The 17772-nt window shown below is 46.6% G+C and overlaps 1 protein-coding gene and 1 long non-coding RNA gene across 2 annotated transcripts in view; one reads left to right on the top strand and one right to left on the bottom strand.

Annotated features, from left to right (window-relative positions):
- Nucleotides 1–17772, top strand: part of LOC142563765 (uncharacterized) — a 54311-nt gene that overhangs the window by 15131 nt on the left and 21408 nt on the right. Inside the window, exons 3-4 of the mRNA XM_075674382.1 lie at nt 5939–6021; nt 16702–16788. Coding sequence (XP_075530497.1) covers nt 5939–6021; nt 16702–16788 — 170 coding nt within the window. The remainder of the gene's footprint in view (nt 1–5938; nt 6022–16701; nt 16789–17772) is intronic.
- The window catches only part of LOC142563766 (uncharacterized), a 41554-nt gene continuing 28494 nt past the window's right edge, over nt 4713–17772 (bottom strand). Inside the window, exon 3 of the long non-coding RNA XR_012824401.1 lies at nt 4713–5257. This is a non-coding gene — a long non-coding RNA (uncharacterized LOC142563766). The remainder of the gene's footprint in view (nt 5258–17772) is intronic.

The raw sequence follows: 17772 nt of genomic DNA on the forward strand, positions 1-17772 counted from the left end.
CACAACACTACAGTTGTTTGACCGGAAACGAGCTCACTAGATCGGCGAAAGATCGGCGAGATCACTAGATCGCTTTGCAAAAAACATACTCACCAAAGAGGATTTCCAACACGAGGAGATCCCAAGACTTCGCTTTCGTTCGCGTCGAAAGCACTGCTTGCACCAGCATCGTTTGCTTCTTCGAGAGGCCGGCTCTTCGCAATCGGCTCGTACATGTAGGGAGTAACGCCGAACTCCCCAGAAAAACGCAGTCTCTCTAAATTTTCCATTACCTCTTAATTTTCCATTACAGCACCAAACTACCTGGCACCGCGCTTCATGTGTAGCGGCAGCGGTCGGTCACTAGAGTTGACGTCACGAGGCGCCCGACCAATCACAGGCGGAAACGAGACGCGCGAGCTGGGCGTGTCCGCTGCTGCACTTTTCGTCGAAATAAAATATAGTTGCGCTTTCTTTCGCTCAATTTCGATACGATATTCGAATTCAGAGGGTTGAAAACCATTATGTACACATGCTCACTGATTTTTTCTGGAAAACCTTTCAGCTTCCCTTTAACAAAGAGATTGAATCCTATTCGGCCCAGCTGGCCAGGCAGCAGTGGGATGAGACGCGTGCCGAAAATTCAAAAGTCTCCTTATTCAAGTCTCCTCAACGATAAACACTCTAAGGGCACCTTTAACCTTGAGACGGATAGGCTCATAAAGAAGCAAATCGCCATCTGTCTCACCGAAACGGAATTACTCAACAACTTAGCACATACTAATCTCCCTTCTCGACAAAGACGCGGATCGCCCGGTAGAGGGTGTAAACTACATGGGATTCTTGGCGCCTGATCTAGGCGAAAATTTCACCTTGTCAGAGATCAGACATGCTTTCTTCAATCTAAATGGCAGATCAGACGTGGGACCTGATAGAATCACAAACAAACTACTCAGGAACCTAGACGATAAGGCAATCAGATAGTCCCGGTCGAAATCAATGAGGAACGGAAAACTGTACAGGTCCCGATAGAATGGCGCCCCACAAAAGTGGTACTCATACCCAAACCAGGAAAACCCCCCATATAGATAATCTGCGGCCTATTTCCCTTACATCATTCATCGCTTAAGTAGTGGAGCATGCGATGCATAACATGATCAATGAAAATATTGAAAATAACGAGCTCTTTAGACACAACTTAATCAGCTTTAGACAGTCGTTAGACAGAACATCTTGATAACCATACTCGCGACGTGAGAGGGATCGTCGCATTGGACCGCTCCAAGGCCTTCGACAGGATCGCGCATAAACATATTCTGACAGAGATTTCCTCTCTTAACCTGGGCCAGTGGTCAAATCTTTCCTCGCGGATCACAAATTATACCTGCGACTAGGCACGTTCTCAGGAGGACCCTACAAGCTAGGCACCTGCTGCCCCCCAAAGCGCTCGGTCCTCTCCCCACTCTTATTCAATATAGCCATGCACAAGCTCTCCACTCGCCTCGCTGCAATTCCTAACGTGGGTCACACCATTTTTTTGGAAGATATCACTATCTGAGCGCCGGGCGGATCGCTAGCCATACAAAGCGCGTTGGAGGCTACGGAAGACTGTTTCAAATATGGGCCTTGAAGTCTCCCCCACTAAACCAGAGCTACTGTTATACCGACAGTCCAGACAAGGGGTCCGAAACATTGTGCCTCTGGAAACTCTGCCGATAGAAATTCCAAATAAGAATGGACATCCCATACCGAGGATGGGTTCGGTCAAGATTCTAAGTCTCCCCATTGATTGCAAGGGCTGTAACTCGACGGCCCTCAACAGGCTCACTGGACAGGCTAGTAATATCCTTGATCTGAAGTGAAGGCCCTAAATTGACGGAGGACGAAGAAGAAACACACATACACAGAGGGCGCCTTTTTTTACTGTGGCGCTTGGGTCAGAAGAGACACATAGTGAACAGCCCGATGCACTAGAAATATACGACGTTAGGATGGATAGTTGGGCGTGTTGGTTAAGCATGATCTGAAGTGAAGGCGCTAAAATGACGGAGGACGAAGAAGAAACACACGTACACACATGGCGCCTAGAAATATACGACGTTAGGATGGATAGTTGGGCGTGTTGTTTAAGCATGACCTGAAGTGAAGGCGCTAAAATGACGGAGGACGAAGAAGAAACACACATACACACAGGCCGCCTTCTTCTTCTTCGTCCTCCGTCATTTTAGCGCCTTCACTTCATATAATGCTTAACCAACACGCCCAACTATCCATCCTAACGCAGTGATATCCTAGGTCGTGTAGCTCGCGTCTCAAATGAAAAAGGCGATCTCAAAGGGCACAATCTGCTCAGAGCTCATCAGGCATTCTTCCTGAGTCATGTTATCTTCATTGCGCCGTACCTTAACTGGGGTGAAGCAGAAGAGGTCAAACTCGACTCGCTAATCGGAACTGGCTTCAAGCGCGTGGTCGGCCTTCTGCAGTCCACAAGAACTGAGAAGCTGCTGGAGCTAGGACTCCATAACACCATCGATGGGCTAATAGAAGCTCACACAGGGGCTCAAATAATGATTTTCATCCACTAAGCTGGGATCAATATTTTAGAAGAATCGGGTATACGACCCAGACATGAGCGGGTGGCCAAAGTTAGCGTGACCCGGAAAACCGGAACTCGCATCTTGGTTGACCCCATCCTGCGAAACGTCTACCCAATGCATAACGAGAGTAGTAGATTCGCGAGAGCCAAGTACATCCTTAAAAAGATAAATAATCAGAAACTAGATGCGCTCTTTGTCGATGCTGCCAGATATTGATAGTGGGGATAAGTTCTCTCTATCGGTGGTAAACGCGGGTGCAACCTGGTCAATGCAGCCTCTGTTTATACGAATTTTGGCCATCTGGCGGAGGAAGCGCCGATCGCTCTGGCTTTTCACAGCTCAAAACGTCCCCCTGTTGTCTTCTCAGACTCGCGCACGGTGGTTAGATCTTTCTCATCCGCCCTCGTGTCTGAACAGGCGAACAGTATTGTGAACAAAGCAGTTCAAAGAACTAGAGAGAGCAGCGAAGAAGGATACCACACCTCGTGGTCCCTATCCCATCTAGATGGCTCATTTAACCCGCTCGCATATAATCCTACCATTCTATTTACCATTCTATTAATATATAGCTACACAACTTATTACCACCATGGAAGCGAGTTATGTATGAGGCGTTGGCTGCGGCAGCACTTCGCCCTAAGAATGTTTGGCGACATCTTGCAACGCCGCCGCGTAGCCCACCCCTTACCTGCAAAATATGTTGGGCATCGGTGCGTGCGAACGATGAGAAATGCGTCACGCGATAACTGGACTCTTTTTCAAGGCTTCTTTCTGGACACACCGTGCCATCTAGTGACACGGCAGAGAAGTCCAGGAGCTGTCTCGAAAACATGAAACATGACGCACCAGTGTCAGTGAACACTGAGAATTGTTTGCTCGCTTTCCGCACACTCGGTCGCACAGACTCAGTGACCCATGTTGGCTGGAGCTTCAGTGAAGACCAGCACGTACCCAGTGCATTCATTCATGGCGCAGCATGCTGAAGCACTGTCGTGAAGGCTATTCATTGAAAAGCGGTTCATAACCTGTGTATTCGTGGAACAGCAGGCTAATGTGTAGGGTTGCTGTCCTCGACCAAACTTTGTGACGTGGTTTCAATTCCGGTCAGAATCGAGGATATCTAAGCGATCTTTTTCGTCATTGTAGAGCTTTAGAGTGGCATATTCCCAGTGGGACATGCCTAGCTACCCGCGTTGGTGTCAGAGATGTTCACTGACTAGTGACGTACACCTACTAGCACATGCAAAATGGATAAAGTTGGCATCAAAGGGTTCATAAAAGACCAGCACACCAAATGGCCCATACGTAATGCTCCGATTCAGCATCAAAAAGTTTTTTTCGAATAGTGGTGCCTATTCATTCCCGCATGTACAGTGACCCATTTCGGCTTGAACGAGGTTCGTTGAAGAGCGGCAAGTATGTACACATTGCCACATACTTAGTGAGCCGGGTTGGTGCGATGGTGAGTTTTGAACTCTGTTACATCGCCACAGTAGCCCGATGCCCCACCCATTCGACCAAGTGCTACCAAATCACCCAGGTAGGCAGAAATACGGTTAGATGGAGACATACATAGATAGGCAGAAACATAGATAACTCCCCAAAAGTTCCTCATGCGTCCTCAGTGCTAATGCATTAAAAGTGAGCGCACGCATCTTATAGCTGATGATCAAGATAGACGTTCGAGGTCGCCGCGGTCGTCGCCGAAATTTGTTGCGTCTCCTTCATCACAGAGGGCTTCTTTGATAACTCACCCCTGGCAATCCAGGACTTCCCGTTAGTCTGCGTACGGTACGTTTATTACCTGAAAGCATCGCCTCAGGCCCTCCCAGGCTCTGGGGAAACGATAAACAGGCCAACTATAGTGCTGTGGCACATTTCTACATGGTCGACCGCGCCATGCAATGTTATTAAATGTTTTTTATTGCTGAATGGAAGTTCCTCTTTGTAGGGAAAGTCTCCCATGGAGGCTCAAGTTCGTCGTTCTCACTGAAATCTGCAGCGAGTCGCTTCTCGTAATGCACACGATTTTATTGTGCTGTCTCATGATACGTTTGTGCTGACGAATTGCAACGGTTCGTCAGATTTGCATAATTTCTTTCAATATTGTCAATCCATTTATTTGCACTAGAAAATTATTTATTGACTATTTGGGAGCTCCATCTGCTTCAATAGGACAACGCAAAGTGATTTCGCTTGCTAGCAAGTCTAGTAATGTTTCATTTTTTGTAGGACCGAGATTTGCTTCTATAGGCGCGAAAACGAGAACCTTTTTTTGTTGAATCCATCAAAAAATCCCATGAGCGCTCTGTGGACTGCGCAAGGGCACAGCATCAGAAAGCTGCCATACTTTGGTAGCAGTTACCAGGAAGAACTTGATTAATCTGTAGCATGAGGAAAACAGAGATTTTGGTATGACGCCTTCACTGATGTATTCGCAGATGTGGAAGCACGCTCTGAACGCTTGTTTTATTGAGGTGTTCTTGTTCACTGGGAAGGAAGTCACCGATGTTGGGTTGAATGTCGGGACAATGCCGAAGAAGTCAACCCAATTGTTAAAGTCCGGAAGTGCTCCACGTTCACACATCCGGAGCTTTCTGACTGCGTAGCAGCCTCGTGCGCGATGCCGCTTTGAAACAATAGCAGGGTTCAAATTGCTAGTCCAGTATGACAGCTGCAACCTGTAGCATAAGGGATAATGGCTTTTTTAGCGTGTAGCTGCAATGATCACTGCAGTAGATTAAAATGATTGTAGCCAAAGCAACTGAGAGTACTCTATCATTGAGCAGCCGATTCCGAGCCTGTGTACTTTACATGACTATTTTCACACTCTTTCCACACTCTCCAAAAATTTATTCGTACTTATTCCTTACCAAAAGCAACATATAGCGTGGCCTCAACTGGGCGCGACAAATAAAGTGGTAGCTTTCAGTGAGACTGTTTGAAGGCGCTGGTTTCTTAAGCGGGTTAGAATGCAGCGACATGTGTGTTTCAAGTTTCATGAACTTGCTTTCCCAGCAAGAAAAAAAGTGCAGCGCCTCGAGAATGTTGCTCAAAGCTTCGCAGTTGATTGTTTACTATAATTGTGTGCAAGTTTTGAATGACAATTAGTACAGTAGCCCTGAGTAGCCTTTTTGGCTCTTTGTCAGTTCTACTTTTTTGTTCTACTTCTGTCTATTTCTGACGAAACATCCAGAAATATAAACACTTAGGAGCAAACTGAGTGGGAAAGTCAGAAAAATTTTGGACATTTCCATGTGACTATGATTTATTCAACACCTGTTTGTAAGATGTGTTCGGGTATCTTTTACTTCTAATTTCAGGGTGTATGCTATGAACTAAAACTGTCTAATCATTTGCAGGGAGGAGTTCGGCCAAACGTTCAAATTTGAACAATCTGATTCCGGTGCACAGTACGTTAAAATGAATAACATGGAAATGAGTGGTAAGAAAGTCTCTTGAAAATTTACTATAGTTTACGTATGTTCAATAGTTTATTTTCCTTGGTAGTATACTACCCTTCGATATTACTGCTGTTAAGCCACATTGGTTTCTTCAGGGGCAAAGCTCTACATGTCCTAGGGCCTCCTTAAGAATATATAGTAGCCAGCTTAATTGGAAAAAAATTGCAGGAGAGGTCATCTAGGGGTCACTGTTGGCGTTTATAGAATTCCCGTTCAAGCAAGGTTGTAAGCCACCGTACTTCAGGAAACACCTTTATTTACAATCTATAATGCTTATTTGGGGTTTCCCATGGTTTCGGGAATGTGCGACGTGCACTCTAGAGTCAGGCCACTTTGCTATGACACTCGCTTGCCAGTTTAGGCCAGGATCATTACGGCAAGGGGAAGATCTTATGACGATGACCCAGTAACGACGATGGAAGGATGAAGCAGAAATGGCGTTGACGGAACGAGAAAGCCTGTGTGATGAGAATGGCATTACGACAATGGGCGGATTATTCTGAAATGAAGGCGATAGCATAACGACGACAGCCGGCTACGATGATCTGAGAAAAATGAGATGGCGTGGTATTATGACGACGATAGCGTGAAAACCATGGTTTGACAAGAACCGGATGACAAAGCCAGACTGATGACGATGTAACAATCACGACGACATCACAATGACAATGCCTAATGTCATCTTCAAAACTAATGGTATCGTTCAAGTAACTGATTTCTTAAAAGTGTCAACTTCAGCTGGAATTGGTTGTATAAATTCTAAAGTTTTAAAAAACACTAGACATGTTTATGCTTCCATACTGTCACATATCTTCCAGCTAGCAATCATTGTCATCTGGAGTGGTGCCACGAAACTGGAACGTTGGCAAGGCCATCCCAATACCCAAGAAAGATTCATCTTTATCACCTGCAAGCTACCGCCCAATATTCCTAACATGCATGTGCTGCAAACTAACGGAACACATAATCTATTCTCAAACCAATAATTTTCTTATCTCTGTGCATTATTTTTTCACGTTAGTCAGCATGGATTTCAGAAAGGCCTTTCGTGTGGCACCTCAGTTGCACAGCTGGTTGGGAGAGCCCGTGTGATCGTGTGCAGGGTCCTGTAGTCGGTACCGACTGCTATCCACTTATTTCCGTAGGCAGATAGCAGATAGCGGGAAAGGGCCCAGATGGTCAAGACCAACTCTAAAATATGGCTCTGATGGTACGTCAAGGGGTTGAAGGCGGCCAGGTGGGAGTAGTGCTGGTTTCTTCTGGCGCTGGCATTTTTTCGCAGAAATTGACGTAACGGCAGTCGGAGCAGTAAATAGTGGCCAAAAGAAGTGATGCCGAACACGGTCATATGTCCGTGAAACTTCGAGGCAGCTTGCGTTACAAACATTGCGTAGCTTTGAGAGTACAGTTAGACGCATAAATGTGGGAATCCCCCAGGGCAGTTAGGGACCATCAGGGTACATGTTACAATGCTACACGACAACACAAACGTACGCAGAGAAGGGGAAGGTGTCTAAGCACTCAGCCATAAAAAGGGGTCTCGCAAGTATGGTTCACTGCGTGACATTTCCAATGTTCAGAAAGGCAGCAAGGGACCCCACGTAGGTATACTCGCAGCTGTGGGGAAGCTCCGGTGGGTTTCCTGGATGGCGCGACAAGCAATAAGCGTCTCTAGGCAACCGGCCGCTCTTCTGGACAGCGGTGTATGAGTACTCCTGGAGTCGCAGAGCCCACCGACCAGGACGTCCAGTAGGGTCCTTTAGGTATGAAAGACAGCATAAGGCATGATGGTCGGTGATAATTGTGAACGGTGGACTCTACAAGTAGGGCAGAAGTTTGCCCAGTCTCCAGACGAGGGCGAGACACTTGCGTTCAGTAATGGAGTAATTGCGTTGCGCTTCGGACAGACGACGGCTAGCGTATGCAACAACATGGTCGCAACCATGCTGACGGTGAGCGAAAACAGTGCCCATTCAATGAGCGCTGCCTACGGTGCGACCTTCTGTTGGAGCGGTCACGTTAAAATGGGTGAGAACTGGTGGTGAAAGGAGCCGCACGGTAAGCTCAGTGAACGCAGTAGCTCGTTCTGGATCGCAGACCAAAGCCGCGGCTTTCTTGAGGTCTGTGAGAGGACGTGTGCCATTAGCGAAATTGCGTACGAACAGGCCGAGTTGTTCTGCTTGCTGCGCTATACTGTTATACAAAGGTAAAAAAAAAGACAGACCAACTGGCCCTAATCGAATGAATAACCGGAAGTATGAGTAAAGGCCCACAAAGCTTCGAGTGTCGTTACCACAAGCCGGCACGGGGAAATTTTCGATAGCGCGAACCTTCTCGGGATCGGGGCGTACGCGGGAAGAATCGACGAGGTGGCCAAGCACAATAAGTTTCTTGGGGCCAAAGTTGCATTTTGATGAATTTAGCTGAAGCATAGACTTGTGGAACAGAAATAATTGTCGTAAGGTGATCAAAGTGCGTGGAAAATGTTGGTGAAAATACGATAACGTCAGTGAGGTAGCACAGACAGACTGACCACTTAAAAGCGGGGAAAAAGGATTTATGTGGTTTTACTTGCCAAAACCACATTCTGATTATGAGGCACGCCGTAGCGCGGGACTCCGAAAATTTGGACCACCCGGGGTTATTTAATGTGCATCTAAATCTAAGTACACTGGTGTTTTCGCATTTCGCCCCTATCGAAATGCGGCCGCCGTGGCCGGGATTCGATCTCGTAGAAGCCAAAGGAGAGCGTCCATCATACGTTCAAATGTAGCCGGGGAATGACATAATTTTAACGGCATCAATTTTATCTTGTCGAGGCCATCAGGTGTGATAAAAGCGGTTTTTTACGGTGCAAGTCGCCAACTGCAATTTGTCAGTACTCAGACCGAAGCTTTATCGAAGAAAAAGATTTTGCACCAAATAAACAATCGAGGGTGTCATCTATCTGCGGCAACTGAATGTTACTTTGCTGAGATGACGATAGTGAACACTGCGTCAGCTGTCATCCTTGTTCATGACGTGCATCACCCGGGAAGCCCAAAGGTTACAAGAAGGCCCAGTGATATCTCGGGCAAGTCTCCTTCTGTATGACTTGGCGCTCAGTAGCGGAGACGCGATAGGGCTGTGGGTGAATCAGGCAGGCGTCGCCCATGTGTATCCGATATTTCACAATGGATATCTGAACCAGTCGCTGGTCATTCAGACCAAAAATATCCCGGTACAAAGCGAGAAGGCAACGAAGTGTGTCAGCATGGCGGGCCGGAATCTCAGATGCGATCATTGTAGTGAAATGTTCTAATACTTGGCGTGTAGGGCCCGAACGAACAAAGGTAGGCGACGCAGAAGCACCAGTTATGGCCGCAATATGGTAGTCGCGAGCCGAGAACAAGGTTGCAAGAAGTGTCCTGAGGTAGCACTTGAGACCGAGGCAGAAAGGCGACACAGGATGACAGATGGCATTTTCTTTTATACGGAAGACCGTGTATCGGAATGCGATGTTCTGTGACACGAGGATGGTGACGTTGGGGGGCACGATTGCAATCACCGCGGGCAACATGTGTATCGCGTGAAACGGGAATGTAGGTCTTGGCTCGGTTCGATAGGCGAACGTTGTCGATGCAACATAGTTGACTGGGCGTAGCATCAGGAGTGTCAACGGCATCCGATAGGGCGAGCTTGACAACCCCCGCAGAGCACTGAATAACGGCCGAATGTGCCGACAGAGAATTAGGGCCGAAGATAATTTTGCGTGGTCACTTCTCAAAGACGTAAAACAATACTGAAATATGGCGTCCGGATACAGTGACAGAGCACGCATCCCAGTGACACCTGGAGTTCCGCTGTCCGCTACGTGGACGACAGCGAGCGGTGCAGGGGTTTGGACTTTCTTTAGGTGCGTACGGAGATTTGCGTTCATAACCGATAAGTCTGCTCCTGTGTCAATCAGTGGTATTATTGGTATACCATCCACGTTCACGTTGATGAAGTTTTGATTGCAGGCAGGGTAAGCAGAGGAATTTCGTGTTGGGCCATCATGGCAGGCTCCCATCTTGGAGTTGCGCCCGTTAGTTTTCCGAAGAGCGGCGCGAGTAGAGAGGAGACGGGGAGCGACGAGGCAGAGGCGTGCGCGAAAGACGTGGATATGGCGAAGGGGAACGATTTGGTCGTACGGGCAGAGATGTTGGAGCCTTGTCTTATTCAATGTGTGTCGGCTTGTGAGGACTTCCAGGTGGGCGCCGGGTATGTTGAAAGATTGGTCAAGGCTACGAGTTCGAAGAACTGGGAAAATGGCGGGAAATACGTCCAACGCGTCCACAGCAGAAGCAGATAGGCATGTCTTCAGGAGTGTGTCATTCTTCCTGGTCTCGCTAAAGAGGACGAGCGTACGAAATTCGTGGTAGATTGGGTATGTCGGAGAAGCGGTAGTCGGGTCCGTTGACTGGGCAAAGTGACAGGAGTACTATGTTGCCCAATTCGTGCCGTACAACGGTCTGCATGAGGGATGTGGTCTTATGGAAATCGTCTGGGGCGCGAACCTGCGGAGGAACTGGAGAGGCAGTTACAATGCCCCGCGGACAATGCGCACGATACTATCAAATTAAGCGGGCACAGGTGGGAGACGGGAGTTCTCGCAGGTAGGCGTTGCAGCTGTGTTAGGAAGGCAAGAAAAATTGTGGGCAATGCGACGGCTCTTGACTTCTAATTACCAATGACGTCCTGAATTGTCGAACAGTTTTTTGAAGTCAAGGTGAGTAAAGGCGCCTTCCGCGAATACTTGAGGATATGGGGAACCTTTTCCGCATCCGTCATCTTCTCATCAACCTTGCTACAAAGCGCAAGCACATCCTTGATATATGTCACACAGGACTCAGGGCAAGTCTGGGCTCCGCACACAACTTCTTTCTGCGTGGAACGATGGCGGCCAACAAGCTTGTCAAACAAATCAGTGCGCTTTTGTTAGCACAACTCCTCTTCGTGGGTCTCAAACCAGACGCGTGCAGCGCCCACAAAGTAAAAGATTAGGTTAGCGAGCATGACGGTCTGGTTCTCGTGATTTCTCGCGCTCATCCGGTTATATAGCTGAAAGCAATCTTTAAGAATGGTACAATATATGGTACAATCCGTGCCAAAAAATGTTCGTGGGTCGTGCGGTTGTGTCACGATGGCGGTGGGCGAGGAAGGCGTTGTTCCCGAAGCAGTCTCGCTTTGAGCTGGCATTGCTGAAACAGCCAATGTGCGCCCGCTGCGTAAATCCGTCGTTCGTCTTGGAGAGCCTGAAACATCCACCAGATTGTTACGGTGAGAAGGGAGGCTTTAAATATATTTCCAGGTATTTACAATGCCTACAAGATGAAAGGCAGTCCGCGCCACATCAGCGAGCGTTGTCGTCATCTACTGTACTTCCCTCAGCTTCGTCTCTGGCTGTGCTAGGTAACAGTATCTTCTGTGGCTATATTGCTCGATCACTATGCTCATTACCTTCGACAGTCATTGTGAGACAATATCTACCTCAATTATTTATTCTAATATATTTACACTTAGGCCCTCAGGTGACCCGTATTTTGGTTGCGCGAGAACACATGACCTTTGTATCAGCAACGATACTGCGGCCGCCAAGCACTGGCCTCCCATCACCAACCACAAAGACGGCCGTAAAAGCCTAATAAAACGATAATGACTTAGTGTTCTGCGTGATACGAGTGTTGAACTCAATCGTAACAATGTGATTTCCTGCTTTTCTTATCAGTCACTTTTTTGTTGCGATGCATAGACTAGAATGACACAACGACTGAATTCGAAGTGTGGCAGAGAACTGGAACCTAAGGACTTGTCGCAACCTCTGCAAGGCGACCATGCTTTAGTATTATTTGCTCAACGAAGGTCGCAGAAGACGGCGGCCTAATTGATTACCCGATATTTTAACCCTATGCAGTTGGCAATGACACATCCGGCGAACTACACCCCCCCCCATTTTACTATTTTTTCCATATTCTTGCTATTTTTGGCTGCTCCTTATAGTCATCAGGCACCCATCCTCTGCGCCTCTTCAATTTATTCTCCTAGACCGCCGCGGTCTGCTTGACACGTTGCTATTACAGCCAGTCAGCGCCGGCGTACGCGGCTTTTCGGAGAGTCCTGGAGTGTTTGGGACAACAAATGAAAGAACTGCCATTGTTACTAAGCCAAGAAAAACGCAAGTTTTCACCACCAGGATCTTCATTGCGAAACATCTCTTTGGTATCAACCTTTTACCAAATACATAATAATCTACACAATAGATGCGATGGAATACAATGGCAGACTTCAAACATTGGCAAAAATAACGAGGGCACATAATGAAAAACAGCCTGTGTTTCACGAAAATGAATTGGACAGTAAAAATCGAACACAATGCCATCTTTTGGTTTCTGTATGGCAGAATGAGCACTTAACAGAAGAACCAATAGAAAAATATCACATGTGCATAACAGCTAAGCATAAATATACTCAAGCGTAGATATGCTGAGATAGGAAAAGCAACACTTAAGAAGGATCGATTCTCTCGTAAAAAAGACAAGTTCTACGTAGGTAAGCAAAAGATCCGCGTCAGCTGCGCTCTCTCCAGTAAAATAGAACACCAAGAGGCCATTATGACACTTTTCATGGACATTATGAAAGCAGAGTCTACATATGGACAAATCAAAGCAGTGATTGAGTAGCCTTGTACTCCGCAAAAAGAAAGATTAGAAGTAACGTAGTGAAACTTAAGGAAAGCACGAGCTGAAGCCTTAAATTAGCAATATCCTATATGAAAGGCAATCTGAGAAATCCCCAATACGTTAGTACAATGATATATAGTTTAAGAGTACCAGTCAACCTGCTCCAGCAGAACGGTGCCAAATTAACTTCTCCACAAGAGAGAAAAATTCGAAACACGTCTGCTGCATAAAAAATAGCCTTAGCATATTGTCCTCACTCTCACAAATGACTCTTCTAAATGGCACAAGGCTGTTATCACTACGACTTATCTTAATTTTTGCCTCATTTTACTCGAAATAAGCACGCAGTCGAAGTACAACGGTGGCATGCTCTATAACTTATTGAAGTAGTCATAGGGAAATAGGGCGCACAATTGACAAGGACACAGTGAAGGGGACACACGAACTATTTCACTATGAATTCGCACCAACTCGCCCAACTATCAATTCTGCTGCTATTGAAGTAGAATAACCAGGTCTTATTTATATGCGAGTGAGACTACAGCCAGTTCGTGTGTATATTCGTTGATCATAAGGAATGTCAATGTCATTGCATTTAGTGGTTACATATTACCAGAATACACCTAGCATGCACCTGTCAGCCCAGTGTGGTAGCACCAGGCCACACCATGCTGCTGAGAGTGCTCAGCCACTCATAGCAGCAAATCAGCCCTTTCCTTTTAAATTTACTCAATGCTTTCCTGACATCCCGCCTTACACCAGGTAACAGGATGGTATATTTAACATTTTTTTCGAAAACATACAGCCCTCCTTATAAAGCACTCAGGCGCCACAAAAGGCCAAAGCATTGATTTAGGTGATGCTGTAGACGAGCCACCACATCTATCTTTCTGTAGCGTTATCTGGTTGGCGTTCATACACTAAGCTGGTGTTCATACACTACCAAGGAAACATGGTGCAGTGAGGGCTCATCCCAATGTGGCCATTCAAAGAGAAAACATTATTTGTGTGCTGAAGAGAGTGAGGTTTAGCTTAGTAGTTATTTCCTGATTAAAAGTTGGACCCCTACTTGTTTCAAAAGAGAGAGAAACATTTGGAGGACACTTAAGCTTCGTCATTAGGAGTGGAACGCGATAGCATTGGAAGATTCCTGACTACTTCTAATGCTTCCTGCCAATTTCAGTTTATGTAACCCTAACGTTTACTAAGAAACGCTGACGGCAAACGCTATGCACGAAGGTGAGCTTTCTGGTAGAAACGCGGCCCCTTGTGGCGACCGCAATCCGGTGGAGGCCAGCGACATCTGGAGGTGTTGCGAGCAATCAGGAGTGCCGCTTTGTGTCCTTCAAGATTTGCGCATGCAGGCGTATGCAAATCTCGGATGCGATGGCCATGTTAGAAATGGTAGAAAAGCTGGAAAGGGGTTAGTGTTTCAGTTTCAGCATAAGATAATCTTGTTTTTCTCGTATATTGAAATTACAATGCGACGCTATCTCGTCTGGAGGTTGCGTGTAAGTCGTACTTTACGATTTTCCTGATGTTTCTTATGTTCGGAAATTCAATTACTTCAGTAACTTCCATACGTTAGACGAACGGTCTGCGTGGTTAGGTATGCATCCTTGTGCTTCCCATCCTTGTCTGTATTAGAACTTACTCGGAATGATTTTTCCGAAACGATAGTCGACACTGCACGGCTACGTTGGATTTTCTGCGACACGGGCCCTTTAAAGCTGTCGCGTTTAAATTTGACGGCACTTCTAAAGGCACATAGGAGGTTGCTATGTGGGGCTGGAGGGCGAGTCATACTTGCAAGGTCACTCTCTTGCTGGCTGGCTTGAGCAACCTAAACATGAAAAAAGGCAGAATCTTTTCAACTATGCAAACACATCGATTATTACTTACCCCGCATTCAGCAATCTGCCCTTATTTGAAGCCAATTGTTGGCGTCGTCCCTGCAACGACAGGCGTGAACATGCGAAAGACGCTCATTGTCTTTCATTGGGTGCGTTCACGTCGGGCTTTATCTTGACAAAATCTAACATGAGCTTCACGTTAAGGCTAATTTCCGGATGTAGGGGTAAGACATAGAAAGTAGCTTAGGACGCCTAAAGTAGCCGGTTTCCAGCTTCTTTAAGTTCAGTGATAAGGTTAAATTCCCAGAGTAGAAATCCACAGCTATAGCGTGTCCCTTATCATGGAAGCAGATCAGCCATCTATTTAAATAGTAGCATTGACAATAAAATTTGTCCTTGCAAGCATTATAGCACAGCGAAGCTTTATGTATTGTGCAAACGAACTGACTGCTCAGGAACATGTCACAGCACATTATTTGTGCCTGCAAATGATACAAGCACGTAATACTTCACGCTATACACAGAAGGTGTCTAAACGTACAAATGAGCAGCAAAGCGCGCAACGACATCACTTAGCTCTACAGACAGCCCTTATTAAACAGGACCTACTTCTACAAATAGTACTAAAGTAATGCATGGATGCGCGACATCGAGCACCGGTTTAAAAAAATTTGCTGGTTCTCCCGTAATAGAGAGTACACGTAAGCATGAAATGGGAGCTGACAAAACAGACCGGTTGGAAATGATACTAGCCACAATATTAAAATGGGCGTTTTGCCTGCTCCAAACGGCACACCGCACCACGCAATACTGTGCACCGGTCCATATGGACGCTGCCCAGCTAGAAGAAGATAACCGGCTGAAGGACGCATGATAGGAAGCCAAAGACGCTAGGGAGACAGATAACAGTGCCCAGATATATGAATGAATTGAATTCTGAAGTTTCGCCTGCCAAAACAACGACTTGTTACAAAGCGCGCCGAAGCTAGTGAGGCACTCGAGGATAATTTTGACTACTAGGGGATCTTTAACGTGTCCCTAATGCACAGGACACGGGCGTTTTTGCATTTCGCCTCCAATGAAATGCGGCCGCCGCGGCCGGGATTTGATGCCGCTACCTCGTGCTTAGCAGCGCCACACTATAACCACTAAGCCAGCGCAGCAGGTAGAAGAGCCTGAAAGAGGACAATCGAGGAGGCGTCTAGAGGTGACGCAAAACCCGTGCCGCGAAGCTAATGCACCACTGGCTTTCAAAACAGCACAAGAAACCCTATGTTAGCGTCAAAACATGACAATGAAATATATGGTACCCTATGTGCCTTTTGGACGTTGCTATTGGAAATTACAAATGAGTAGACGTTATCAAGAGCAAAATTACGTCATTAAATGAAAATTACAAAAATAAATTATCGATGCCTACTTTCTCAATCATTAGGTAGAGATAGAATAGAAAAATATCAATCTCGTGAAGCAGCGTCACAATGATTACATGACCTACGTGAATGGGACACATTTTCACTGACTACCAACATGGAACCATTTTGTTTTTAATATGCGCAGAGCATGGTCGCATAATTAACACGCAGAAAACCGGATAACATGTGTAAGGCAACGGACACCGAAGTCATCGCCACTGCCAGTTGACGGTAATAGCACTGCAAGACTTCTTTTGTAGCTTTGCAGACAGGTGCTGCCGCAGTGCATAGATAGCAAGCGCTGCAGAAGCCAACCATCCTTCCTGGCGTCGATGGATAACGAGAAACTAAGGTCACGCCAACTCGGCTGATGCTAACGTTGCGCTCAATTGCTGTGGCACCGAGAAAATCTGGCGCAAAATGAATATGTGGCAAAGCCGATGAACACTGAAGTAGTCGCCATTGCTGACGTTTGTACATTGATCGAGTAGTGTCCACAGGCTCTTTCAGTAGACATGCGCCATAGCATGAGGTCAATAAAACCTATACTATAAAGAAAAGGATACAGAGATACAGGGACATGAGTGGCTGCAACGGTGTCATATTTGACACCATGCTGTTCTTTGATCAATTATTATGTATCAAGCCTCTGTTTTCCAAATAATAAATGTGTGACTATTTGACTGTATTAGGTGCACCATCTGGAACTTACACTTTCTCATACGTGATGGGAGACTGTGCAGTCGTCCATGTTGAAGGATTTGGAAATCGCCTAAGCGGTGAGTTTTTATTTACTTTTAGCCTATGAGAATGTTTGGTCCCTCTTTCCATTCGATATAGCAAGTTATCAAATGAAGAACTGATATGCTGAGTATTTGCAGCACTTGTAGAGAAAGAAACTGTGGTATTTCTAGGAAACCTGGAAAGCATGACATTTCATTGTGCGAGCAACAATGTATGGTTATTGAAAAGGTTGCACTCATGGTTTTACCATGGCCATGCATCCACAGCATGCGGAGTTACGAACCGTCCAGGCACATGCTTTATCAACGTGTTTCCCTGCGCGTGCCTTTGACGATCTACGATACAGCACTTCCTCCCCTCTGAGCTAGATCCCGTCCGGAGGCTTGTGGATACGAGTTGAGCATCTGAGAAGAATCGGTTGCGTTGTCGACCCTGGACGCCCTGTTGGCTCAATGCAACTTCCAGATGCTTCATCTCCTATCAAAGGCTGGCCAGCTTGTGGGGCTTGGCTGGTTGTTGGTTGAGTGTCGCAGGATGGGAATTACCATTCCTGCGAAGCTTGCTCTGCAGCGAACTGTGTTTCGCAATGTTCCTTCATACCCGACGTCGACGATTCGTGGTCGTACCTGATCGACGTGCCTTCGCTGCGCCCCATTTGGTGTGTCAATGTTTAAGAAACGCTTGACTTCCACTGTTGTCACGGTTCCCCGTAGCCAACTTTGGCCAAGTTGATTGGACTGTCGATATCTGCGTTCTGGGTATAAATTGTTGCACTCCGTGGCTCGGGACACAGTCGGCGCTTGCACTGTTGCCCGTTCCGTCTTCCTCTTCAAAGTAGGTGCATAGGCGAGCCCGTCGGTGGAATTCTAAGAGACTCTCCGCAGAAGACTCCTTTTCTCGGGTCGGCTTGGTGCTGTAGCCTAACAAAAATTTTTCAAGTCGGCATTGCAAAGTGCCCGTCTGCGTATTGCCACTTCCGCCAAACTGTTTGATTGAGGGTAGTACGGGGCCGTCATTAT

Source organism: Dermacentor variabilis, chromosome 11 (assembly GCF_050947875.1).
Source record: "Dermacentor variabilis isolate Ectoservices chromosome 11, ASM5094787v1, whole genome shotgun sequence".
Taxonomy (NCBI): domain Eukaryota; kingdom Metazoa; phylum Arthropoda; class Arachnida; order Ixodida; family Ixodidae; genus Dermacentor; species Dermacentor variabilis.